Here is a 27291-nt window from a genome sequence, read left to right as displayed (position 1 = left end):
ATAGAGAATACTGTGTTCCAACTTGGGGCCCATAAAGCCCCTGGCCCAGATGGCATCCTTGCCTTTTTCTATCAGGAGTTTTGGGATATTGTCAAGTCTGATTTTTTCAATACTGTGCATGCCTTCTTCCACTCAGGTTTCCTTCTTAAGATCCTAAACCACACCTGCATCACCCTTATCCCAAAAACACCTTTCCCTGATGAAGTCTCCCATTTTTGTCCTATTAGCCTGTGCAATGTTATTTATAAAATAATCTAAAAGCTCATGGTTAATAGACTCAAACCTTTCATGGATAACCTTATTACTCTTTTCCAAAATGCCTTCATTCAAGGGAGGAATATCACTGACAACATTCTTATTACCCATGAAAATTTTGACTATCTAGGCAAGAGAAAGGGGAAAAAAAAACTATTTTGGGGCTCTCAAAATTGACATGACCAAAGCATATGATAGGGTTGATTAGGAATTCTTGAAAGCTGTCCTTACAGCTATGAATTTCAATGAAAGATGGGTTTAATGGATTATGGGGTGTGTCACCACTGTTTAATACACCCTATTGATAAATGGCATCATTACACAAACCTTCTTCCCGGGAAAAGGTCTAAGGCAGGGTGACTCTCTTTCTCCCTATCTTTTTCTCTTGTGTGCAAATGTCCTCTCTTTGGATCTTTCATAGGCAAAGAATCAAAAGAGCATCAATGGGCTTAAATTAGGTAGACATGGCATATCCTTTACCCATCTCCTCTTTGCTAATGACTCCCTGCTCTTCTTCAAGAAGGACAACCACTCCTTAATCAAGATTCAAGAGATTCTTACTTGGTATTGCTCTATATCAGGCCAAAGCATCAATTTTGCCAAATTTGACTTGTATTGCTCACCCAATATGGCGGATGAGGATAAGGAAGCTTTGGCACATGACCTTCAAGTCAACCGTGTTCAGTCTCCAAGCAAGTACTTAGGTTTAAATTTCAAACTGAGGGGTAGCTGATTTTCAATTCCTTGTGGATAAATTGCAGTCCAAGTTGCAAGGTTGGAAGGCTAAACTCCTATCTTAGGTTGGTAGGATTACCTTAATTTCTTCAACCCTCCAATCAATATCCCTGTACACCTTCTCCTGTTTTAAAGTTCTAGAAGCTATTTGCAAGAGAATGGATGCTTTTTGGTGGGGTCATGATCTTGGGGAAAGAAAACTTCACTTGATTAACTGGGACCAGATCTATAAACCAAAAAGAGAGGGTGGCTTAGGTCTTAAAAAGTTTTGCCTCATGAATCAAGCTATGTTAGCTAAACAATTTTGGAGAATAAGCCAAAACCCCTAAGCCCTCATTTCTAAAACCTTTAAAGCTAAATATTTCCCAAACACCTCAATTCATGAATGCTAGCCCAAACCATACCACTCTTGGTTCTGGAGGAGCATCATCACTCAAAACAATAGTAATTTGAAGGAAGGAAAATGGATCATAGGTTCTAGGTCTCAAATCCCCCTTAGCCATTAGGATTGGTTTCACTGTGACCCTCAATCTCTATGTGATAATAACTTAAGCTCTAGTACAGTAGCAGACCTTATTGACACTTCTAACCATTCCTGGAAAAGAAACCTTGTCAAAGCCCTTTATCTTCAGCACATAAGTGATGAAATCCTAAGTATCCGAATTCCTAGGACAGGTACAGGGTCGGACAAGTTAGTTTGGAGACACTCTTCCTTAGGAGACTACCAAGTAAAACAAGCATACAACAACCTTCATTGGGATGAAAACCTATCTTAGTCTAGCCCTTCCCTAGAAAACCCCCTTCCCCCTAGGTTATGGCACTTGATATGGAAATTGCATATTCCCCAAAAAATCTGCAATTTCGTTTGGAGACTTCTACATGACAATCTACCAACTTTTCTTGCCTTAAGGAATAGAGGAATCCCAGTCAATAATGCTTGCTTTTTTGTGAAATGGAGGATGAATCTACCTCACACCTTTTCTTGCTGTGCCCCTTTGCTAGAGCCACTTGGCATGGTTCTACCCTTGCTGTTCACACCTCTAATTTTGATGACATTACAGTCCAACAATGGATTGGAAAACTTCTTTTAAGGCACAAGAACATGGATCAGAATGATTTATACTATTTGCGGGCAGTCTTCACTACTTTGTGGACTATTTGGAATCACAAAAACCTTGTGGTTCATGAAGGGAAGTCTCCTAACCCTCTGGAAGTTGTGTTAATAGTTCAGTCTATGATGTGCAGGTTTACTAAGGCTTTTCATGACTGCTCCAACCCCTCTCAAAGTACCACCAATCGGAGTAGGAATGCTCAGGTAGTTGGAGGTCCTTGGCAGATCATTATCAAGGTTGCAGGTGCTAGAGCAAAGAAATTCACTAGGGCTGGTTTTGCCTACGAAGCTAGAAATAGACTTGGAGATATTGTCATGCAGGGGATAGCTAGTTGTACTGACAAGTCTTTGCCTATTACCATTTAGGAAACGATGATTGAGGCAGCTACCAAGGCTAGGACTTTGGGTTTCAAGCAAATTTTGTTCCTTTGTGATAGAAAAAGACCTGTCCAGATTATCAATAGAGGGTGTACTCCCAATTGGCAGGATAGAATTTTGATGGCGGATTATCTGGCTCAAAATGACACCAACTATCACACTCTGCTTGTTCCCAAGTATGTTAATAGCCCTGTAAATAACCTAGCAAAATTGGCTTCTATAATGCCAATTCAAAGTTTCTTAGTCGACCAGATTGCTTTTGTACCTTGACTATTTTCTTGAATGTAGGGCTGGTCCTAGGCTTAGGCCAATTAGGCCATTGCGTAGGGCCCCCTTACTAGAAAAGGCCCTAAATTAGGGGGCAAATTTTATTTTTATTTTTATATTTATTTTTTATATATAAATTTTTTTGGGAGATATTAAAACATTTTAGTTTACATTTTTTTTTTTCACTATTAAGAAGGCTGAAAGAATTAAGTAATGCTAGAGATAGAGATAAGACAAATTTAAATAAATAGGTCTTATATATAGACGTGTTACTAATCATAAGTAATTCAAATAGGAAAATGTTAAAAATACTATAAATACATAACTTTTATTTATTTAATTATTTTTATACAAGATAAAAATTATACTCTAGCCTAATCTAAGTGTATATGTGTGCGAAACTCTCTTCTAGAGACTTAAATCTCAGCTATTACCCCTCACACCCCACAATAACTTATACTTGTGGAGTGATCACTACACCAAGGGTGCGTGATAGTCTCCAAAACTTTTATAATTTGATGTGAAAATGAATATGATAGGTAGATTTCAACAAACTATTGAATGCATTTTTGAATGAATATTTGTGATTGATGATATATCTTTGTAATTTTCATGTTGTATATTTTATAATATTTCTAGTATTTTGTAAGCATCATGTCATTGATCACATTCATTACAACACCAGTTTGCAGTAAAATTTGTTATAACTTCAGCATTTTCTAAAAAAAAAAAAATCATGTTAAAGAGTAAAAAGAATGGATTTAAAAAAAATTATTATATAAAATACTAGTTAAATGTTATTTAAGTGACAATTTAAATGCCCCATTTGAAAATTTTGCTTTAGGACTCTGAAACGCTTGCGCGGGCTATGCTTGAATGGTATCATCAAAAAAAAAAAAAAAAACCCCGCCGTCACAGTCTTGGATCCGTTTTATAAAACTGCTTTGGGTCCTAGAGATTATACCAAATGCACCGAAAAATTGAAGCAACGTAGTTTATACCTACTTCCCTTAGGAATCAGGACTTACGAAGAGAATTCTAACATGCAATTGGAAGGGGCATTGAACTTGGTAATCTATATGGTCGGTGGTCTATGAGTGTGGACATACTTAAAAAATTTGAACAACCAATACCAAGTTTGAAATCCCTCTTAAAAAAAAAAAAAAAAAAACGAAGTCTGAAATTATGAGCATTTTTTCCCGTTGGAATTTAGCGTCCACATTTGTACATTTATTACACGCAAGTAGCTTTACACAATTTTATACAAATTACAAACCCTCAAAAACAATTGAAATCGTGATTTTACATAATAAAAAAAAAAATTGAAATTGTGATTTTTAAGATGAGAATCATGATTTCAATTAAAGATTTCAATTACTTTTTTAACTTAAAACCATGTAAAAAAGTTTGTACGTAATAAGTTAATTCTACGGTGTGTTTGGATACCGTTTATTTTACAGAAATTAAAAAATTATTACTAAAAATATTATAAATAAAAATAAAAATTAATTAAAATAATATAATAAGAATCATAAATAATACTAAAAATACAATAAAATTTATAAATAATAATAAAAATAAACTAAATAATGAAATAACGTCGTGAAACTCGGGTCCATGAGTCAATCCGATTTAAATACTTGCCACTCGTATTCAATTGGAACATAAGTTGAGCAGAGGAAATCCGTAAGACTATGAAAGCGACTGTTGGACTTTCCTCTGAAATTGCTTTTTACTTTTGTACAAGTTTCCTCCTTCCGCTTTCCAGCTCAATCTATTTGCTTTTCCTTTCTTTCACATTCATTATGTCTTTCCCCATCTTTACTTATATATATATTTACATATATCTTGGAGATTCGAGCTGAGAAATCCAAACAGATTAGTTCTATTTCAAGATGAGTCTACTGGGTATTCTCATATTTGCACTGAAATTCCTTGATGTCCTTTCATGGTATACATTTTGTGCAGAAGGGGAGAGAAAATTTCTTCTGCTTAAAAGAATGATAGAAATATTACATTTCATTTCTTTAACAGTATTTGATGAAGTTAGTTTTTTTTAATAGTATTCTCTCTGCTTTTTGTTTGTGTTTTACTTGCAGGCCTTTCTTTGCTTTGGGGTATCCTTTGTAAGTCTCTCTCTCTCTCTCTCTCTCTCTCTCTCACACACGCGCAAGTGGTACTTTTGGTGCGTGAACATGATATGGGCTACCATACATTTTCTTAACAGATGTGCTTCCATCCGAGCAATTGAGAACAGTTCAAATTCAGACACTAAGAAGTTGGTCACATATTGGATTGTCTTCTCTTTGATTTCACTCTTTGAGAATGCTTTCTTGAAGTATCTTGTAAGGTAACTTTGCCCTGCATTCCAGTGTCTAGCTCTGCATGAGTGCCAAGAAAACAAAAGAGAAAATGATTTGCAATCAACATTTGTGTGAATTAAATTTTATAGAAAACCTTTATTTTTGGAATGTAAATTTGTTCAATTTTGCGCTTTGTTTGAAGAACTAACGACATGAACAGGGATATCACTACTAAAGATTATTTGATGTGAAAGATCAATTGGGTGCTTAAATCAGATTACTAATAATCATTCACAAGGATATGCAGCGAGATTTGACAGGATGAACACACATACTTTAATGAATATCTTTTTCTGATCAAATTCATTTATTCAAAGAATTCTTGCAAGTTAATAGATTGTTGAGTAACAATTGGACCAAAAAAAGTCTTTTGATTTATACTTTGCATTGTTTAAATCATATGCATATTAAATTGAATGTTTTCTAAACCTGAAATTCTACATATTTCATTTCACACATTCATGTAAGTGGATTTATGTAGATGCCAAACTTTTTTTTTTCTTGCATTAAAATTTTGGCAAGTCATTCGCTTCTAAATGCACACATACACACAACATATGAGTCCAGTACTCCTCGGATTACTTGATAAAGAATGAAACTTCATTTACCTCAAAATTGTGCATATCATGAAGATCAAGATGTTACCATATTATGTGGTCAGCCCCGCCTCCCCAAACCAAAAAAAAAAAAAAAAAAAAAGCAAAAAGAACTTTATATGTTTAGTAGAGATTTCAGAAAGAAACAGATATATGCCTGATGGTAATCAACAATTAGATGGTAGACTAGCCAATAGGATACCTACAAGAACGAAGAAAGCTTAGAAAGCTACCAATATGGCCGTGGTCTAATTACACTGATGCTTAAGTCAGAGGAGTTTCCTTGATTTTAGCTGCCATATCATGATCATAATGGGAATATAACTCAGGGTGATTTTGGGCATGTGACTGTTGATCCCACAATGTGTTTAACAGTTCTGGGATATGGTGCTCAGTCCTCTAGTTTGAGCTTATCCTTCATGCTTGAGCTCTTATATATTTCCTCAGTACAGACTCCTCATCATTTGGCCAAGTGCCCCCTAGTCCTTGTTCATCCTAAGATGGATTGTGTCTAAGGAGTGAGGGGGAATGTTGTTATATTTTCATTAGGTTGTCCTTTTTTTGTAATGACGTGTCCAGTTGTGCTTACATGGCATTGTTTGACGAAATTCTCCATATATCAATGTCTACGCTCCCATCTCTAACTATTTTAAGGTTGTGATCTCTTACGCCCTTTGTTTGCATGATACTTGTTTCCATGTCAACAATAAATTGAGTAAACTAGAAGTTAGTGCAAATTCAATATTCGTTTCATGTTCTTGGGAACCGCTTGAAGCTCACAAATATAAAAGCTATAGGTTGGACTTCTTGAATTACAGAATTCTGTCACCTTGTGTTTAGGCTACTTCAACAATAAATCTGAGGGATTTCATTCACCATGTTATGTGCCAATGTTTAACTTGACTAGATTATTGTTTTTGTCTTTTCTTGATATGTGTTTATATATTCATGTGACATGTCTATTATATGTCTTGTTTACCATGTTTAATTGTCAGGTTACTGTTCTGGCCACGCATTAAGCTAATGATTGTCTGCTGGCTGGTTGTACCTCACTTCGATGGTGCCATTTATGTCTATAATCACTTTATTCATCCATGCCTCTCCATGAACCCACTTGTTGTCATTGATGAATTCAATAAATGGAAGGAATTCTTATTCAAGAGAGAGAACTTTCTAGCTCAGGCAGAGAGATATATAAACAAGAATGGACCTGAAGCTCTGGAGGAACTTATTGCTACCAAGGTATGACACTTCATGTTCTTTAGCTTTCAGTTAAGATAAAATGTTATATCAAACTTTTATATACAATTGGAAAACTGTTTTTTAGTTAGATAATTAGATATGTTGGAATTGACATTCAAATAAATGGGTTTTTATAATTGGAATTACCACAACCCAACTAGTCATATTTGCATGATATCCCAAAAGGATTGATCACAATTAAAGCTTCCCATAGTGACTTGTATAATCCAGATGGACTTAGTACTTGCTTGCTGTGCAACACAACACACACTTACGTTACACTTCACAATCCATATTCACATAGAATTCGAAAACTACAACTTTTTACAAGATGGAACAAGACTGATGCCCAAACTTGATAAACATTTTTTTTTTACTAGATATGTGCTTTTCTTTTGTTATATTTATTCGGATCTCATTGTGGGTGACAAAAAGGACTAATGATACACACCTTTATCTCTAATTTTGCCTTCTTTTTTTCAGAAAAAAAGCAAAAAGCCTAATCATGGCATGGAAGAGTTCAATGCTTTTCCAGTTATGGCCAAGAAAGAAGTGGAGTGGGTAAAGCTTTAAATGTTACTCATGCAACTAGAACATTTACTATGAGTCTTTTTATATTTTCTTATGCCCATCTGTTGTTGGTTTTAGTTACATGAATAAAAGGATATATTCCAAAGAGTTTTGAAAGAATCTTATCAATAGAATGTTTACTATTTTGGCAGTCATATGACAAATCCTAATTTCAATTATTCTTTAATTATTGAAGAAAAAAAGAGCTGTAAAGTATGTTCCTAATGGAAATAACGATTTTTTTTAAATTAATTTTTAGATGAGCTAATCTACAATCCTTTTCTCTCGATGCAGTCAAATAGCAAAGAGGCTAGCATTGTGCAGAAAGATAATAAATCTATGGAAGTAATAGAGAAAAAGGAAGTGCCTACTGCCAAGGTATAATTTTGTATTTTATTCACTAGGAAGTATATTGTTCAACTTTATGAAAAGTTTCTGTGGAAAACCCAATCTTTTGAGAAGGGGGTCAAAATGAGTATTTTGCATGGAGAATCGGTTCTTTGAATTCTTAAAATTGTGGGTTGATAATGTGAGTGGTTAATAATCAAGGTGTGGGAAACCAGAAGGTGGCAATGAACATAGCTGACTTAAAATGGCAGGACATTCTCAGGGGCTTCACATTTTGACCTGGTATAGGTCAGTCTAGACTATCAGGAGGGTCAGCATCATAATCATGATATAAATAATGACTCAAAAGAGCAATCATCATGGGGGTATGACCTTGGTGTGATGGAAAGTGCCTTCCGCCCAAGGCGAAATGTCACAAGTTTGAATCTCATGATCACTTGAAAAAAGAAAAGAAAGAATGGGGGCAGCTCACTAGTCATGTCTCCTAGAGCCTACAAAAGTGGGAGCTTTGCGCACTATTGGATTTTTTTTTTTTTTTTTTTTTCCTTCATGAATTCAATGCCATAGTTCCCCCCACCCACCCCAAAACAAAAAGGAATGGTTTTTTTCCTATCATTTGTTGTTAATGAGTTCTCATCATCATTTGCATTGTACATGCTTTATGTTTAAATTAAGAGATTTCTATAACATTGATTAAGTATTTTAGGTTGTTTCAGTAATGTTTTCTTTTTGGCAATGGAATTCTCATGCTTTTTCCACAAATAGGATGGAAATGACTAAACAACTGATTTGCTTCTAATTTATGTTATCACTGCATATCCAGATAGTTCTAACAGAGCCTATCCTTGATCAGACTGAGAACAGAACATCAGCCACTGAGGAGGAAACGGCAGTGGCAGTTGCAACAGTTAGAGAACTTCCTGATATTCCCATGCCTAAGGAACTCCGAAAGGAGTGGACTTGTGATATATGTCAGTTAACTGTTTTTAGTGAGAAAAACTTAAATTTACACCTTCAAGGAAAGAAACACAAGACTACTGAGGCACTGAAAGCAAAGAACCAGCCAAATATTGTCCCAGCTTCAACCACAAAGAAAACTGAGCAGCCAGTAGAGGAGCCACAAAAGACTGTATCCACCAAAGAATGGAAACAAAGAACTACTACAAATAATGAGGGTGAAAAGCATGCCCATTCAATGAGTGTCTCAGCTTCAACTGCTAAAGAATTTGTTCAGCCCTCAAAAGAGGAGCATGAAAAAAGAGTTTCAATGTCAAACAGTGCACTAGAACAGAAGAATGAAGCTGTTAGTGAGAAATATTATAGGTGCAACATCTGTAATACAAACTGCACTGGAGAGAATGACTTGGCTTCGCACTATTATGGGAGGAAACACAAGGCTCGGATTCAATTACACAATAAATTGGTTGGGATTGGGCAGGTCTGACCAATATTTTTGGTTCATTTCACTCTCAGAGGAACCATTGTGCTTGTTGCAGTAAATATGAATATGAAATTGGCTGAAAATTACTGTGTTTGTTTTACTCTTGAATTTTAGCTGATTGCATTTGCTGAAGTTGATAAACTTGCTGGTTTGGATAACATTTGTATTAGTATATTTACAACACGACACCAATACTAGATTGTGTAATCTACTGCAATAGAATTTTTTTGTGAATCATATCCTTTAGTAAGATACCTCCGTTAAAAAAAAAAATGATATCTTTCTTTCCTCAATTCTAAAACATGTAAGGCTACCTTAAATTCTTTCTCATTAGAGCCTGAATACAATCTAGGAAAAGCACAAAAGCAAGTTAATTTAGAACTGAATAATGAGAAGAAAATGATCAAATGGGACGCCCTGCCCTGATCTTCAACAGTCTGATTCTCTTAATAGCAAAATTAATCACTTCCACAACCATTCTTTATATATATAGATGTATTATTGAATCAGTCTAGCTGGGTCAGTTTTGGCATAGTACACTTCCTGATTACTTAAATTTTTTCTTCACTCCAGCTGCATAAAACACTAGGTTCTTTTTTTATTTCGATCCCGGGCGTTAATATGCATACTGTATTCCTAATCTGGTCATTTAACTATTTGTTGCACAAACAAAGGCCATAAAATTGTAAATTATTATTTTTCTTCCACATTAGAAACTAGCAGAAGACAGGACAGGGTTTTGATCTCCAAATTTAGAAAACCATTTAAGCTCCTCCTTGTCTAGGGGACATGGTTTAAGTTCTGTTCCTGATGATAAATCCTCCCTCTCATTTAAAGAAAGGGTGAGGCAACCACCAAAGCAGTTGACTAATCATATGTTAGCGTGTGCTTGGTTAGACTTTGATGAACTATCTTCCTTACTCTTGGTATGAACTTTTTAAAGATGAGAAGTACAAGAAATTTAAGAGAAATCCAAAACAACCAGTAACAACATCCACATCAGTGTGTGGATAATCATGTATAATGCAAAAAATTTTCAATTTTACACATTTTGAGCTACATCAGTAGAGCTAAAACTAGGTAAAATAGTGTAAAACCATCCCCGAGCTACAGTACCGTGTATATTTACACGGTTACTGTAGCTCGGGTAAACAATATTTTATCATTTCTCCTTCGCTCCTTTTTTTCTCTCTCTGATCCGTTCTCAACAGACTCCATCATTTTCTCAACACAGAATACAGAGATATACTTTGCTCAAAAAAAAAAAAAACACAGACATACACAAACAACCACAGATCGGTGCTTGACTTGTAGATCGGTGCTTGATTGGTCGGAGCTCATGGGTCTTGCCGTGAATCGGAGCTCGCGGACGTTGGATCGGAGCTGGCGGATCGGCAATCGGAGCGCTAGATCGGAGCTCCGATCGAGCGTTGATCTGGGTAGAGAGAGAGTGAGAGAGATGATCTGGGTAGAGAGAGAGTGAGAGAGAGAGAGAAATGAAGAGAAGAAATGAAGAGAAGGAGAGAGAGAGAGAGAAATTAATCAGAACTGAAGGAGAGAAGAAATGAATAGGCGCGTAGGTTAGTTGAGGGAATTAATAAAAAAGTGAGAAAATTATTATTTAATTAATAGATGGAGTAGGATAGATGAACTGATGTGGATAATTTGTAAAAATGAATGTGTAAAATTTTAAAAGGAGGTTTTTTGTGTAAAATAGAGGAAATTTTTACATGATCTGGTGTGATTGCTCTAAGAAGAAAAACCGAGAACTTCAGACACCCAATATTCTGGGATGTGCACAAAATCATGTTTGTGTAGCAGCGCAGGAAATTAGTTAAAGATAGTAAACAGAATTTGAAATGCATTAATTGTGTGCTGAACCCATTTACTGCAGTGGAGAATTTCAAAGGTAGGATTGCAGTGCTCATATTTAATTACTCTGGATATCTAACCTTATTTCTGTATCAAGAACCTCAAAGCTCTCGAGGCCTTGGAGATTAGTGATGGCTACAGACTACAGTATAGTTTGTATGGCAAATAAGGGAATTCATTTAGTTCGGTTTAGCAAAGATGGGAACTCCAAAGCTCCAATAGGCATTAGAGTAAAGGTTTTAATCCTCATAGGAATAGAATTAACAGGAAGCAAAAGAACATAATTAAAAGATTTAAAAAAAAAAAAAAAAAAGAACTTCGTCAATCAAAATTTCATTTGGAAAATTGAACTTCAAGTGTACGCTGAATGAACAAACTCTAAACATATTATGATTTCAAGAGTTCACAAAATTTCATTGCCTCAAAACCATCATATGGACCTCTTTTGAGGGCTCAATGAATGGAACTTCGATGGCCTGTTGTTGATGAAGATATTCTCTCTGCATCTCTCAAGAAACCCAGATTGATTTGGCTTACACTTACAGGCAAGGAGAACCTACTGCTACCTGCATTTCAGTACTCATTTCTAAATTCATCCCACAATAAATTTATTTATGTTATAAATTACTATGATTTGAATTTTATTCTCTTTTGCTGGACACAACAGCTACAGACACCACCAGAATTCCAAAATGTAATATAAAATTTGAATATCATGTGACAGCCCTCGCGTTAAATAAACAAGACCATAGAGCCATCAGGTTAGAGGAGAAGATGATTAGTAATAAGTAGATTCTATTTCATTCAATTTGTCAATGGTGGTTATAAATTCGCAATTCCCATAAGAATTTTAAATTCAAATCACTATAAGTTGTGGTTAGCTGACTCCGCTGATACTACTGCATGGTCAGTTTTAATATAACAAGACATCAATATACTTTGTCCACATATTGATGATGACAACAATCATCAATCAAGTAATTATATCAAGTAAATAACCATATTGAACACTGAGCAAAAATGACGAGGGTTCATCTAAGCCAAAGGGAGACAATGCATATATATATTAGACCACTCTCCATTATGTTTCGTTTATTGTAAGACTTAAGTCTTTTATTTGTCATTGTCATTTGTACCAAAAAATAAAACCCAACAAAGCTTCTTCTTTTTTTCACTCTCTCTTGCATCTACAAACAGGACATAGATCCTAACAAGGATTAACAATGATGTTGGAGCAACTGAACCACAGTAAAGAAGGCCACTTGGTCCATTTTGCTCGATCATGTTAACTATTACAAGATTAATCTTTTATTGGTCTATGTAATGTCACCAATCCACTACCCTAGCAAATTTACGCACCATTAACCATATTACCAATCCACAACCCTTTTATGTTGTATAATAACGCGCACAGAAATTTTCACTTCCACATTATACCAAAATGCATCATTCATCCCAATTCCTATTCATTGTTCAACAAATCGCATAAAAACATAAAACAACAACAACAAGAAGCCTTAATCCCAAACCACAATAAAAACATAACCCCAAAAAAAAAAAAAAAACCAACAGCACACCCATCAATATTGTTACTGTGGTGCCAGGTCCCCCTGGTACTTCCCTTAGGGATGATGAATTTGGGCTCCCAATTAATTTGTTGGCGAGTGTCCTTGCACTTCTACTAAATGTTGCCTCAAACACTGCCTTGACAGCCCAAACTCCTCTTCTTCCTTGTCACAAGCCCAAGCCTATCCCTCTTTGATCTCTCCTCTCACTCTCCTTTCTTCCCTTCTTGAATTTTCTCTTCTTTGTGTTTACCAACCAACCCCCTTCCCATTTGTCCTATCTTTTCTTTTATAGTCTTCACCTAGTGGGGATTCAAATTATTACTTTTGCATCAGTTCCCATGCAATTCCACTTCTGCCTAAAATCCCAAGGAAAATGATTCCTTTTGAGGATTCTCTTGAAATTTGTTACTGACGTCAAATTGCGTTTGGCAACAAGCTTCCCAAAGGCACTAATTGTGCTCGGGCTAGTTTTAGTTACCTGGGACAACCTTGGTTACCCAGGCCAGCCTTGGGCCTTGGCCAATCTTGGTCACCTAGGCCCAAGTCCCTACAGTTACCAATAATAAACCATCAAATACTTTTCAATCTTTCAAAGTAAAAAAACATTTAAAACAATAAATTCGCATTATTATCCAAATAATCATCCCACAAACATTCCATTCACATTATTAGCAAAATTACCATCCCGCAAGGAGCACAACCATTCCATTCACATAAACACACACAAAATATGCAAACTAATAACAACCCGTTGAAACACACACAACAAAGAGATATATTTGTTGATGCCCACTTTGACAAGAAGGCCTAGTAGCAAGAAGAAGCCCAACAATATATGAGGGAATAAGGAAGAAGAATTAGTAAAGTGAGAAGAAAACTATTAAGCCTGAATGGCAGAAATAATGGTCCATGGACCTATAAAAAGGTCCCAAAGAAAGCAAGCGGGCCCAAGAGAGCAAAAAAAAAAAAAAAAGTATTAAGCCCATGGGAATTATAAGAAATGAAAAGCAAGCCAAAATGGGTCAAAGGAGCCTAAAGGAATGAGTTAGTAAATGGGGTTGGCACAAAGGCCAATAACCCCAAAAGTAAAGGATGTGGTAATTGGGCTGGAGAAGCCCTGAAAGATTTAGCAAAACCCACGTGAATGAGGAATTGAAATGGGCAGAGGATACCCAAAGGAATGAAGTGGGCTGAGGATGCCCAAATAAATAAAATAGGCCGAGGATGCCCAAGATAGTGTGAGAATTAGCTCAACAAAAGTACTGGGGAAACGCGAATTGAGTAAAGGAAAAGTATATGGCAGGCCTAAAGGAGGCCTAACAAGCATAGGTTGGGTGATAACAAGGCAGAAGCAATGAGACAGCGTGGAAAAAGTGTCAGCCGATCCACAAACTAAAAGTAAGAGAAGGCAAGGGCTAGATTAAAGAAGGAAAGGCTCATGTCCAAGCAAAACCTAGTCCAAGAAGGAAGTGAGATACAAAGAACGAAGACCTAGTGACTCATCCATGCTACAAGAGGTTAAGAATGAGTAGCCAAACATGCAGCAAATACCAAACAAGCCCCCAGGCCATGACAAATGCATGAACAGCAGACAGGTCATGGACTTACATGAAAGTGGAGCACACACAAGGCTCATGCACCACCCACTTGTACCCAGCCAATACAAGAGCGGTGGGCCATGGGTCAGAGGTAAAAGAGGGTATGGTTTGGCGGTGGGGAGAAGGGAGAAGTCTTTTTTGGGGTTCTCGCTCAAACTTTTTTAGGGGTTTGCTGAGATGACATACCACCCAAAAGAGGAAAGGATGAGCTGGAATCATTAGGTGCATGCCATAGGAGTTAGTAAGAGAGAATACTCAACCCCTATCCTGATGGGAATGCCACGGAGACCAAGAAAACAAAAACCAAACTCTTTTGTCTGGGATTGGAACTTGGCACAGCTAGCACAGAAAAGTGGTGGTGGTTGGGCACCTAACGGATCAGTGGGTGGTTTGGGAAGGACACCCACACCAGGACAAAAGTAGTTGAGAGGTAAAATAATTAAACTCATCATGGCAGGCAGTATAAAAAGACCTTGGCTGTGCATAGAAAAAGGGAGAGAGAGGCAAGCAAAGAAAGCAAGAAGAGTAGGAAAAGCAATGAAAGACAAAACAAAGAAAAGCAAGTGAGAAAACAGCGAGAAAGAAAAGAAGCAAAAGATAAGAAAGAAAAGAGGGAACATAGGAATAAGAAAGAAAATGGAGAGTGTAAAGAAAAACAGAGAGTGGGGAAGCAAGAGTGTGATAGGGGCATGCACCAATAGGCTACTCCCTTCTTTGCCTTTCAATAGCCTACTCACTAGTAAGGTTAAGGGATTCGAGGATAAGACATTTAGGTTCATTCTTTCAAAGTGAGCAATTTTCGTGGCAGGACTTCCCTGCGAGATTGCCCACATTGAAGAGTGGTTCCTTTCTTGGACTTAAATCTCTTCAGCATGACAAACTAACAATTCTTTTTTTTTTTTAACTTTTTTTATTAAGCAAGCATTAATATTTTTTACTTTTTCTTTATTGCTGATACTAACCTATTTCTGCCATATGCATATCATTGTGTTTTTCTCTTTACCAAGAAAGTGGTTTAATCATTGTCTTTGGCTGGCAGCAAATATATTCTTCTTATTTTGTCATATTATACTCTCCTGCTATAACATTTTTGTGACAGCATCATCTGCAGTGGGCACGTGACCAAAGTCACTGCAAAGGGGTCCTAACTTGAGCACAAGCTAGCTTGAGGTGAGTTCCAATCAAGCCAGTCTTGACTCTCCTACCGTGGAACTATTGGGTCATAATGCGGCAGTAAGCAGTCCAACCTAAAAGTATAGAAAGGCCCACCACAATATTTAATATGTTGTTATGTTGGGGACATTTGACAGTATCATCAATAAAATTGTGCATGCACAAGAAGATGGAATGGAGAAATATACCCTTGAAGGAAGTGACCCACACTAATCTGCACATAACTTTGAATTCTTCTGCATAGTGCCATTAAAGGCACCACCATCACTGCAATAATGTTAATTTTTTATTAGACAGAGTGTTACATTTAAACATTTAGATGGGCCATGAGGATGTTGTAAAGAGCTAGGAAACTTACGGCAACACGGCATTACAGAAATCTATGCTGTGATCTAGACGATATTTTTGGGTTGAAATGACTGAAATATGTAGCTTCTTGAAACTGAGCAGGTCCTCCTCCTTCTTGAAATCCTTTGATGATTCTGGAGAAAAATAAAATGCAAAAGAATAGAGATACCAGTCATGCTTCACTTCAAATATCAGCATCCCATAGAACCACGGGTGACGGATGTAGGATTAAAATATAGAAGGCAAAATTTGGTACTAGCTAAATGGATAGGAGTTGGATCATTTATATAACCTAGAGTTTATTTCATCGTAGTGATTCTTCTCTCAATGTTAATAGAACCCTTGAACAACTCATTTTCATATAAATTGTAAGCATGGACAACCAAAAACACATCATCCTTTTTCAGCAAAGCCCAGAAGTGAGTATCATCAGCAGCTACTAAAGCTCTATTAGAACGCGTTATTGAAGACGCACAACGTAGATTGAAGGGGGGGAAAGTCAAATTCTGTCCAACAACTAGTAGGGACATCATATATGTAAACCACACAATCACCATCATAATCATAATGGACCTTGAAGTTGTTCCTAAGGAGTAAAGTCAAAAGAATTTGTTTAGTGTGCTCTAAAACAACAGAAACCATGCCAGAGGGAGCAATCCGAGAGGGAGGATTAGGCAATGGTTCCCACGTTTCACACGCTGAGTCAAGAACCTCCATCCAAATGTATTTGTCTCTGGCTACCGTCTAGGACAATGGTGTGAGGATAGTGTCTAGGAACATTCATTTAAGGACCAAGCTTCCAACAACAACCATGATAAAAAAATCCACATCTTTGTACTTGTGCGGTTAAGACAATATATAGATGAATTTAGATCGAGCTACAAAGGAAAGCAATTTGTGAAGCTCCACTACGAAAAACAGACTCATCTTTTCTGCTTCTTCTACATCAACTGACTCTGCATATGGGATTGGAATGGAATACCATTTAAACTTTGGCCCACCCTTCATCAAAATCGGTTCTTGTCCTAATCCGTTATAACCACCAAAAACTATGACAAATTCCCAGTCATCAGACCTTGATCTTCTTGATTTTGCCATTTGAGGTTTCGGAATTTGGAGTTTGGGTTAGGAAGAGAGAGAGAGAGAGAGCGAACGAAGATAACACAATTCTTTACATTTGTGAATGGACGGTTAGGTTAAGGGAACGTAGATTCAGTGCATGTGAGATGACACATAGGAGCTTAATGCAAAAGTTGACATATGGGAGTTTGTCTTTGTTTTTGTTTTTGTTTTTGTTTGTTTGTTTTTTTTTTTTTTTTTTTTAATTTTAATAATGAAAACATACTTTAACTCTTTGACCCCCATTTACCTACTACTAAATTTGAAATTTTGTAATAAATAAAGTGGGACATGAATGAGTAAATTCATTTCAAAACAAACATCATGTCTCTTTAGTACAAATCATATGTTTATTTTGCTTTCATTTTATGTTAATTTTTCCTTAGTCTTTTTTGAAATGTGACTTCTAGAATATCTCAAGAATGGGGAGTGGAGTTTTCTTGTCAAAAAAAAATATATATATATATTCTTGAAAAGAATACATGAAATTTAAATAAATAAATATTCATGATTCATACTATTTTTGTAATTCCACAAGAATATAGTAATGTTATATCCAGACTGAAATCTACTCACTTAGGGGTGCTTTTGTTTTAAAATGGGGAAAAACTCTTTCACTTAAAGTGTGAAAGTGTGTTAAACTCAAGTTTTCAACCAATTCATTAAAATACACTGTATGAAAGAAACACTGTGCTTTCAAAATATTATCCTAAAATCACAATCTTTAGTTAGTAAGAGTGAAGTTTGAGAGCACAAACTGTGTTTAACCCATGTGGCTTCCACTAAGTCTGCTCTCCAACGATTTCGTCGATTAAGTTAAAAAAGAAAAAAAATAGGAAGCATGGAATAAGCTATTCTAAGTGGAAATAGAAGAGAATATAGCAATAATGTTGAATTTGGAAAGTAAAGCAGTGAAGATAAACGAGAACCAGAATTCATTCATCTATTACCCTCGGATAAGTGAAACGAAATAAGACCAGGTCTTGGAAAAATGTGAAAACACAAATGTCTTAGCAAGCGCTAGTTTTCTAGTACCTTCCAATGTAGAAAACATCTACAAGCAAGTTTGATGTTGGACACAACTGTTTTTCTAGAAAAAAAAAATTATAATAGATTGAAACCTCACTTTACACGCTTCAAATGTGCCATATATTTTATAATTTTAATGCTATTCTGTAATATGACAATTAGTTGATATTATTTCAATATTAAAAATGTTCAACATATCCAACTATATGAAGATAATTATGTTTTTAGCAATACAATGGAATTAAAATATCTAAATATATGAAGATCAGATGTCTTTTTTACCATCTTTTACTGAATACACATGAAATTTAGAGATAAGGACTTCAAAATTTTCAATAGAGAAATATGATAATGTAGAAGAGTCAAAGCAAATCAGTTGCAATGCATTGAAGTAGGCATCTAATTATTTGGAGGACAACAATCTAACAGTAAAATATAAATATGATATCATTTGGGCATGAAAAAAGTAACCTATAATATAGTATTAGTATAGAGTACAACGGCAACACTAATTTACAAAATGTGCATCAAGGTTTATTTATCTAAGAATTTACAAGAATATAAAACAAAGTCGTGTAAAAATATAGTATTGTTACTACATGGTCATGCAAAATTGCGTAAAAATATATTATTACTACATTAGCCAGGTATTCATTGAACTATTCATTTTGTATTTCATTTTTTATTCTTTTTTGACATATTACAATTAGAGGAGTGTTATGTCCACAATATTTACACAATACTTTCATAACAAATCACATATAGTAAGTTGCTATTGGTTATAATTTGAATTCATAACTTCAATTATTTTTTTGTCCACTCATAACAACCTATCATTTGAAATTTGTTGTAAAAATGTTGTGGATATAGTATTTCTCATCACGATTACAAAGGAAAAGAGTAAATAGTGGTTGTTGTGTGCGAACAAATTAAGAGAAACAATTACAAAAATTAAGAAAAATTAATATTTTAATGAAATAATGTGGTGTAAAATAGATAATATAATGTGGGGTGTTTTAAAAAGTGAGTATGTAAAATAGAAAAAATAGGTTTTTGTACAAAAATAGACAAAAAAATTTGCACGAGCAGATGCGATTGCTTTTTAGGCCTATTTTTTAACAAACCATGGCCAAAATAAATTTTTTTTCCAAAATAGAAGATGACATTTCCTAGTGTGTATTGCTTAACAATGACATGATAGTCATAAAACAGAACGTGTATAAATAAGTAAATAATCAAATTTTAATGTATATTCTCAATTTGAAACAGAATACCAATCACAGTTGATATTAGATTATGAAATTAGTATTCAAGATTCTAAATTTCTTATATGTTTTTATTTATTTTTTAAATCAAATTAGTTATCCAATAATGCATTTGTAATTTAGTTTTATGTTTTGGAATGTTGATATTATGTAGACATGAAACTTGTGTGTTTATTTTAATTAGATGTTCAAAGGGTATCCTAGACTTCTTTGTGCTATTATTATTATTTTTTTTGTTAGCAATGAAAATATTTGTTTAATTTTATAATTATGGAACAAGTATTAATTTGTTGAGATAAACTCATTCTTGATATGAGTGGTGAATTCAATGTCATACATTTTACACCAAGTAATTTTTTGCATGACTTATTAAATGACAAGTAATTTTTTTTTTTTTTTTTTTAAAGATAGTGTGAAAAAAATACCTGTTTCCAACCTGTTTAAAGTGACACTTTTTTAAAAAAAAAACTGAACCCGTTTTCAATTTGAACTTGACTAATCTGACCCGATCCAACTGTTTTGCCATGTCTAAATACAAGTATGGATACGGTGACACAAGTAGTTTCTAAAAAATTATAGGGTAAACTATAAAGTTAGTCCATGTCCTTTATGCCATATATCAATTTGGTCCTTAACCTTTCAACTGTGTCAATTTGGTCCCTAACATTTTTAGTGTCATGTTATTTTGGTTCTTACCATTATCTCTTGGATGGAAAAATCTAATGTGTCAAACAGAATAACAAAAAATAATTTTTCATGCCACATCAACTACCAACTATACCGCCACATCAAATTATTAAAAAAAAAAAAAAACCAAATTTTCTGTTCACACCTGAGATCAAGTTTGGGGAAGATTAAAATTCTAAAATCCCTATCTTTCTCTTTCTCGTTGGATTTGCTAAAGAAATATCTTGATTCTGATAAATTCAAAACCAAAAGCAAAATTACAAAAAATTACACACTCAATCCAACTTCCATTTTTGTTTACATGGAGAGTATGTTACAAAATGGAATACAGACTCATAAAAAAAAAAGTCTAAAGAGTTGTGCCTTCATAAATTGTGCTCAATCTGTGTCTAAAGGAACAAACTGCCATCTTAGCTCTTCTAAAGGAACAAACTGCCATCTTTGCAACTTCCTGACCGACCTAGGCACTAGCTTGAGATAATCCACCAACACCAATTACACCCGATGGCTTGGCATCAATAACAAGGGTCTCGTTTGTATTATTAGGTCCATACCCATAATTACTATACTCAAACCCATTATTAATCTTGTTATAATTTTCTCAAGAAACCGATTTATTAACCACAAGAATACAAGCCTTCTTGCAGCGATGACCGTCCTTGCTCGACGCACTTTGAAGAGCCACGCTGACTTTAATGGCCAAAGTGGCCATATCTGACATGGTCAAGTGCTGCGAGAAGCACAAAGTAGATTTGGTTAGCATCAACTCAAGTTCATCGTTTAAATTCTTTAAATTGTTTTTGTTTGTTTGTTTTATTTTTTAAATTTAAATTTAATTTCTTTATTCCATATGGCGTACATGTGTCATCTGTAGTCACGTAAAAATAATTTTTTTAATTTTGACTGTTATGTATCATTTTTTATATGGCAGATACTATTTTGATACAATACTCAAATGTTAGGAACTGAACCGACACATTTAAAAGGTTAGAGACCAAATTTGTAATTTAACCAAAATTATAATATAACATGATGGGAAGAACACCCCATAACATGATAGGTAGAGCACTCCAAATGAAATGTGCTTACTTCCTATGGATCTCTCGAGTCTCCATACACTTCGAAATAGAGAGGATCCAAATCCAAAACAAACGAACATTGGATGGTTAAACTTTGTTTTGCACTATTTCCACAACTATTAGGAGTCATTAACCAACCCACCGTTACAGTCTTGATCCCTTTTATAAAACTGCTTTGGGTCCTAGAGATCATACTAAATGCATCGAAAAATTCACTCAGGAGTCAGGACTTACGAAGAGAATTCTAAGATCTAAAAATCATGGTCGATAGTCTACGTGGTCGGTAGTCATTATGGTCGATGAGTGTGGACCATGTACTTATAAAAATCAATACCGAGTGTGAAATTTTGAGCATAGGCCGTGTGCATTTTTTTCCCACTTGGAATTTAGCGTGTCACATACGTATAATGTCCTCAGGTACAACTTTTGTACCTACAAACTGTTGAGAATGTTATAGGCATAATTTTTTTTACAATATTTCTACAAACGGTTGAAGTAACAAATTTTTATTAGTTTGCATCTGAACTTACAATATATATAATTTTTTTACTTACTAATAATCATTCACCGTGTCAGGAAATTTTTTAAAAAAAGTTCATTACTCTAGCATTTTCCTTTTTTTTTTTTTCTCAAAAAAGTTAGCCTAACAATAAAAATTATCAATAGTAAAGCTAAAAAAAAATGACTATTAATCAACTAATTTTATCCAAAACAGACAACCTAGCAAACAAAGAAAAAAAAAGAAATAGCGGTTAAGCAACAGAGTCGGAGGCCGAACTCCCACCCTGTTACCACTCGTATTCAATTGGAACGTAAGCTGACCTGAGGAAATCCTTAAGACTCTGAAAGCGACTGTTGGGCTTTCCTCAGAAATTGTTTTTTACTTTTGTTGTAGTTTCCAGCTCAATCTATTTGCTCTTCCTTTCTTTCACATTTATGTCTTTCCCCATCTCTACTTTTATATATCTTTGAGGTTCAAGCTGAGAAATTTAAACAGATTAGTTCTTTTTCAAGATGCTACTGGGTATTCTCAATTTTGCACTGAAATGCCTTTATGTCCTTTCATGGTATTACATTTCATTTCTTTAACATATGGTGCATTATCTAATCAATATTTCATGAAGTTAGTTTTTCTAAAGTGGTCTCTGCTCTTTGTTTGTGTTTCACCTGCAGGCCTTTCTTTTCTTTGGGGTATCCTTTGTAAGTCTCTCTCTCTCTCTCTCTCTCTCTCACACACACACACACACACACACACACACACACACACAAGTGGTACTTTTGGTGCATGAACATGATATGGGATACCATACATTTTCTTAACAGATGTGCTTCCATCCAAGCAATTGAGAACAATTCAAATTCAGACACTCAGACGTTGGTTACATATTGGATTGTCTTCTCTTTGATTTCACTCTTTGAGAATGCTTTCTTGAAGTTTCTTGAAAGGTAACTTTACCCTGCATTCCGGTGTCTAGCTCTGCATGCGTGCCAAGAAAACAAAAAAGAAAATGATTTGCAATCAACATTTGTGTGTGAAATAAATCTCATAAAAAACCTTTATTTTTGGAATGTCATATAAAAAATTTGTTCAATTTTGCATTTTGTTTGAAGAACTACATGAACAGAGATATCATCACTAAAGATTATTCTGATGTATAAGATCAATTGGGTGCTTAAATCAGCTTACTAACAATCACTCACAAGGATATGCAGCGAGAGTTGACAGCATGAACACCATACTTTAATAAATAGCCTTTTTTGATCAAATTCAAAGAATTTTTGCATGTTAATAGGATGGTGAGTAACACTTGGACCAAAAAAAGTCTTTTGATTCATTCTTTGCATTGTTTAAATCATATGCATAGTAAATTGAATTTTTTCTAAACTTGAAATTCTACATATTTCATTTCACTCATTCATGTTAGTGGATTTATATAGATGCCAAACTTGTTCTTTTTCTTGCATTAAAATTTTGGCATGTCATAATGGGACTATAACAAAGGGTGTATCTGCCTTATGGCAGAGATTTTGGGCATGTCACTGTTGATCCTACAATGTGTATAGCAGTTCTCTGATATGGCGCTCAGTCCTCTAGTTTGAACTCATCCTTTACACTTGAGCTCTTATATATTCCCTCAGTACTGACTCATTGTCATCTGGCCAAGTGCCCCCTAAGATGGATTGTGTCTAAGAAGTGTTGGGGAATGTTATCACATTTTCATTAGGTCGTCCTTGTTTGTAATAACGCATCAAGTTTTCTTGCATGGCATTATTTGACGACAATCTCCATATCAATGTCTATGTTCCCATCTCTAACTTTTTTAAGGTTGTGGTCTCTTACACCCTTTGTTTGCATGATACTCATGTCCATGTCAACAATAAATTGAGTAAACTAGAAGTTTGTGCAAATTCAATATTCGTTTCATGTTCTTGGGAACCACTTGAAGCTCACAAATATAAAAGCTATAGGTTGGACTTCTTGAATTACAGAATTCTGTCACCTTCTGTGCTTCAACAATAAGAGAGTACTACATCTGAGGGATTTCATTCACTATGTTATATGCCAACGTTTAACTTGATTAGATTTTTTTTTTTTTTTTGGGTCTTTTCTTGACGTGTGTACATATATACTGGTGACATGTCTATAATATGTCTTGTTTACCATCTTTAATTGTCAGGTTACTGTTCTGGCAACACATGAAGCTAATGATCATCTGCTGGCTGGTTGTACCTCACTTCGATGGTGCTATTTATGTCTATAATCACTTTATACATCCATGCCTCTCCATGAACCCACCAATTTTCGTTGATGAATTCAATAAATGGAAGGAATTCTTATTCAAGAGAGATAACTTTCTAGCTCAGGCAGAGAGATATATAAACAAGAACGGACCTGAAGCTCTGGAGGAACTTATTGCTGCCAAGGTAAGGCACTTTGTGTTCTTTAGCTTTCAGTTAAGATAAAATGTTATATCAAACTTTTATATACAATTGGAATACTGTTTTCTTAGTTAGTTAATTAGATAGGTTGGAATTGACATTCAGATAAATTGGTTTTTGTGGAATTACCACAAACTGAGTATGCACTAGTCATATTTGCATGATATCCCGAAAGGATTGGTCACAATTAAAGCTTCCCATAGTCACTTGTATAATGCAGATGGACTATGTACATGCGCACTGTGGAACATAACACACGCTTGCATTACACTTCACAATCCATATCCACATAGAATTCTAGAACTAGCACTTAACAATATGGCACAGGACTGATACCCAAACTTGACAAAAAAAATATTTTAATAGATTTGTGCTTTTCTTTTGTTATATTTATTAGGATCTTATTCCGGGTGACAAAATGGACTAATGATCACACCTTTATCTCTAACTTTGCCTTCATTTTTTCAGAAAAATAGTAAAAATCCTAATCATGGCATGGAAGAGTTCAAAGCTATTTCGGTTATGGTCAAGAAACAAGTGGAGAGGGTAAAGCTTAAAGTGTTACTCATGCAACTAGAACATTTACTATGAGTCTTTTAATATACTCTTATGCCCAACAGTTATTGGTTTTAGTTAGATGTAATAAAAGGATTCCAAAGAGTTTTGAAAGAATCTTATTAATAAAGTGTTCACTATTTGGAAATCATATGAAAAATCAATTTTTTCCAAATTTCAATTATTCTTTAATTATTGAAGAAAAAGAGCTGTGAGTCTGTGATGTACATTACAATTTTTTTATTAAAAATTTCTAGATGAGCTAATCTCCACTCCTTTTCTCTTGGTTCAGTCAAATAGCAGAGAGGCTAACATTGTGCATAAAGATAGTAAATCTATGGACGTAATAGAGAAAAAGGAAGTACCTAGTGCCAAGGTAAGATTTTGTATTATATTCACTAGGAAGTTTATCGTTCAACTTTATGAAAATGTTCTGTAGAAAACCCAATCTTTTTAAGAAGGGTGTAAAAATGAGTATTTTTCATGGAGAATCAGTTCTTTGACTGCTTAAAATAGTGGGTTGATAATGTTAGTGGTTACAATCAAGGTGTGGGAAACCAGAAGGTGGCAATGAACGTAGCTAACTTTTAAATCGCAGTACATTCTCAGGGGCTTCACATTTTAACCTGGTTTGGGTCGGTCTAGACTATTAGGAATATATAGCATCATAATCTTGTTATAAATAATGACTCAAAAGAGCAATTATCATGGGGGTATGACCTTGGTGTGATGGCAAGTGCCTTCCTCCCAAGGAGAAATGTCACAAATTTGAGTCTCAAGCTCACTCTCCAAAAAACAAAAATAAAAAGAAAGAAAGAAAGAATGGGGGCAGCTCACTAGTTATCTCTCCCAAAGCCCTCAAAAGTGGGAGCTTTGTGCACTATTGGACCTTCTTCTTCTTCTTTTTTCTCATGAATACGATGCCATAGTTTTCAAAGCCTATCATATCTATCCCAAATAAATAAATAAAATGAATCCTCAAAAGGAATGGTTTTTTCCTATGATTGTTGTTATTGAGTTTTCATCATCATTTGCATCTGCATTTGTATTGTACATATTTTAGGTTTAAATTAAGAGATCTCTATAACATTGATTATGTATTTTAGGTTGTTTCAGTCGTGTTTTCTTTTTGGCAATGGAATTCATATGCTTTTTTCACAAATAGGATGACTAAACAATAGTTTTGCTTAATCACCGAATTTCCAGGTAGTTCTAACAGAGCCTAATCTTGATCAGACTGAGAACAGAACATCAGCCACTAAGGAGATTAAAGAAACAGCAAGAGAACTTCCCGATATACCCATGCCTAAGGAAGTCCGAAAAAAGTGGACTTGTGATATATGTCAGTTAACTGTTCTATGTGAGAAAAACTTAAATTTACACCTTCAAGGAAGGAAACACAAGGCTACTTATGAGGCACTGAAAACAAAGAACCAACCAAATATTGTCCGAGCTTCAACCGCAAAGAAAACTGCTCGGCCAGTTGAGGAGCCACAAAAGACTGTATATAGGAAAGAATGGAAACAAAAAACTATTACAAATAATGAGGGTGAACAGAATGGCCAGTCAATGGGCGTCTCAGCTTCAACTGCTAAAAAATCTGATCAGCCCACAAGAGAGGAGAATGAAAAAAGAGTTTCAATGTCAAACAGTGGACTAGAACCGAAGAATGAAGCTGATAGTGAGGAAAATTATACTTTTAGGTGCAATATCTGCAATACAAAATGCAATGGAGAGAATGACTTGGCTGCTCACTATAATGGGAGGAAACACAAGGCTCGAATTCAATTACACAATATATTTGTTGGAATTGGACAGGTCTGACCAATGTTTGTGGTGCATATCACGGACAGAGGAACCGTTGTGCTTGTTGCGGTAAATATGAATATGAAGATGAAGATGTTTGGCTGAAAATTACAGTGAGTTTGTTTTACTCTTGAATTTCAGCTGATTGCATTCACTGAAGTTGATAAACTTGTTGGTTTGGATAATGTTAATATTAATATATTTACAACTGGACACCAATACTAGATTGTGAAATCTAGTGCAATAGAATCTTGTTGTCAATTATCTAAAATGTCTAGCCCCTTCATATGATGTACCTTGGTAATTTTTGTGATTATAGCAGAGAACCCTCGTAGTTTCCTTGGAAATACGAATTTTGTAGTTATTGCTCCCTTTTCTTGAGAGTTGAGAGAATTGAAAAGAAAACAATAATCACTCACTTACAATCGACAAAATACCATGGAAAGGTATTCTTATTCACAATACTAAAATTCCTTATTTGCATGGATATTGCATTATGACACTCTGTAAGTAAGACAGATCCTTTTACACTTTGAAACTGCCACGCAGTTGAATGGCACTATCAAGGAGAGATCCTTTTACACCCGCATTTAATCTCACATAGAGGGTAAAAGATAATTTTACCTTGAAAATAGGCATCTTAATCATAGCCACTAGATCCTTAACTTTATTTCATCAAAGTGGTCTTGATGTTGTAACAATCAAATTAACTGGTTATAAGCCATAATCGGACCATTAGATTGAAAGTTTTTATCAAATCAAGTTTTAATGGTTGAGATGCATTATCACAAATTAAGTCCGAATATATGTGATTATGAACAATTAATCCTAATTGGTTATAATTATAATCAATCTAAAACTAATGATGTGTCATAATTTGATTGACTAGGACTACATCTTACGGTAAGATTGCACACGCTTGATTAATTAGATCATCAAACATTAA

At 34.9% G+C, this 27291-nt stretch overlaps 3 protein-coding genes across 6 annotated transcripts; 2 read left to right on the top strand and 1 right to left on the bottom strand.

Moving 5' to 3' along the window:
• Window positions 1-4412: 4412 nt before the first annotated feature.
• On the top strand, window positions 4413-9540 carry LOC142642113 (uncharacterized). 2 transcript variants are annotated; one of them, XM_075816461.1, is made up of 7 exons: window positions 4413-4697; window positions 4846-4872; window positions 4974-5096; window positions 6701-6947; window positions 7431-7508; window positions 7812-7895; window positions 8689-9540. In XM_075816461.1, exons 1-7 carry the CDS (start codon window positions 4642-4644, stop codon window positions 9307-9309), a joined length of 1236 nt encoding a protein of 411 aa, XP_075672576.1. In that variant the 5' UTR covers window positions 4413-4641; the 3' UTR covers window positions 9310-9540. The 2 variants fall into 2 exon arrangements, with proteins under 2 accessions (XP_075672576.1, XP_075672578.1); XM_075816463.1 differs by having other exon boundaries at window positions 4518-4697; window positions 8719-9540.
• Window positions 9541-20314: 10774 nt separating this feature from the next.
• Window positions 20315-20833, bottom strand: LOC142644211 (uncharacterized). The gene is made up of 3 exons (XM_075818869.1): window positions 20825-20833; window positions 20576-20695; window positions 20315-20425 (listed from the first exon to the last, which is right to left on the bottom strand). The coding sequence occupies exons 1-3, from the start codon at window positions 20831-20833 to the stop codon at window positions 20315-20317; spliced, it is 240 nt and encodes a 79-aa protein (XP_075674984.1).
• On the top strand, window positions 20650-26684 carry LOC142605337 (uncharacterized). Of its 3 annotated transcripts, none has more exons than XM_075776795.1 (7): window positions 20650-20720; window positions 22218-22244; window positions 22368-22490; window positions 23723-23969; window positions 24453-24530; window positions 24832-24915; window positions 25746-26684. In XM_075776795.1, the coding sequence occupies exons 4-7, from the start codon at window positions 23742-23744 to the stop codon at window positions 26361-26363; spliced, it is 1008 nt and encodes a 335-aa protein (XP_075632910.1). In that variant the 5' UTR covers window positions 20650-20720; window positions 22218-22244; window positions 22368-22490; window positions 23723-23741; the 3' UTR covers window positions 26364-26684. The 3 variants fall into 3 exon arrangements, with proteins under 3 accessions (XP_075632910.1, XP_075632907.1, XP_075632909.1); XM_075776792.1 differs by lacking the exon at window positions 20650-20720 and adding an exon at window positions 22013-22111; XM_075776794.1 differs by lacking the exons at window positions 20650-20720; window positions 24453-24530 and adding an exon at window positions 22013-22111.
• Window positions 26685-27291: the final 607 nt, after the last annotated feature.

This window comes from Castanea sativa, chromosome 7 (genome assembly GCF_040712315.1).
Source record: "Castanea sativa cultivar Marrone di Chiusa Pesio chromosome 7, ASM4071231v1".
Taxonomy (NCBI): domain Eukaryota; kingdom Viridiplantae; phylum Streptophyta; class Magnoliopsida; order Fagales; family Fagaceae; genus Castanea; species Castanea sativa.
This window is presented reverse-complemented; position numbering and strand designations above follow the sequence as displayed.

Coding starts and splice junctions, on each gene's coding strand:
- LOC142642113 (XM_075816461.1), top strand. CDS start 4,642: ATGAGTCTACTGGGTATTCTCATATTTGCACTGAAATTCCTTGATGTC. Junction 4,698..4,845: donor TTCCTTGATGTCCTTTCATG/GTATACATTTTG, acceptor TTTTACTTGCAG/GCCTTTCTTTGCTTTGGGGT. Junction 7,509..7,811: donor CCAAGAAAGAAGTGGAGTGG/GTAAAGCTTTAA, acceptor CTCTCGATGCAG/TCAAATAGCAAAGAGGCTAG.
- LOC142605337 (XM_075776792.1), top strand. CDS start 22,059: ATGCTACTGGGTATTCTCAATTTTGCACTGAAATGCCTTTATGTCCTT. Junction 22,491..23,722: donor TTCTTGAAGTTTCTTGAAAG/GTAACTTTACCC, acceptor TTTAATTGTCAG/GTTACTGTTCTGGCAACACA. Junction 24,916..25,745: donor AGGAAGTACCTAGTGCCAAG/GTAAGATTTTGT, acceptor CCGAATTTCCAG/GTAGTTCTAACAGAGCCTAA.
- LOC142644211 (XM_075818869.1), bottom strand. Junction 20,426..20,575: donor TTCTTGTGGTTAATAAATCG/GTTTCTTGAGAA, acceptor GCTAGTGCCTAG/GTCGGTCAGGAAGTTGCAAA.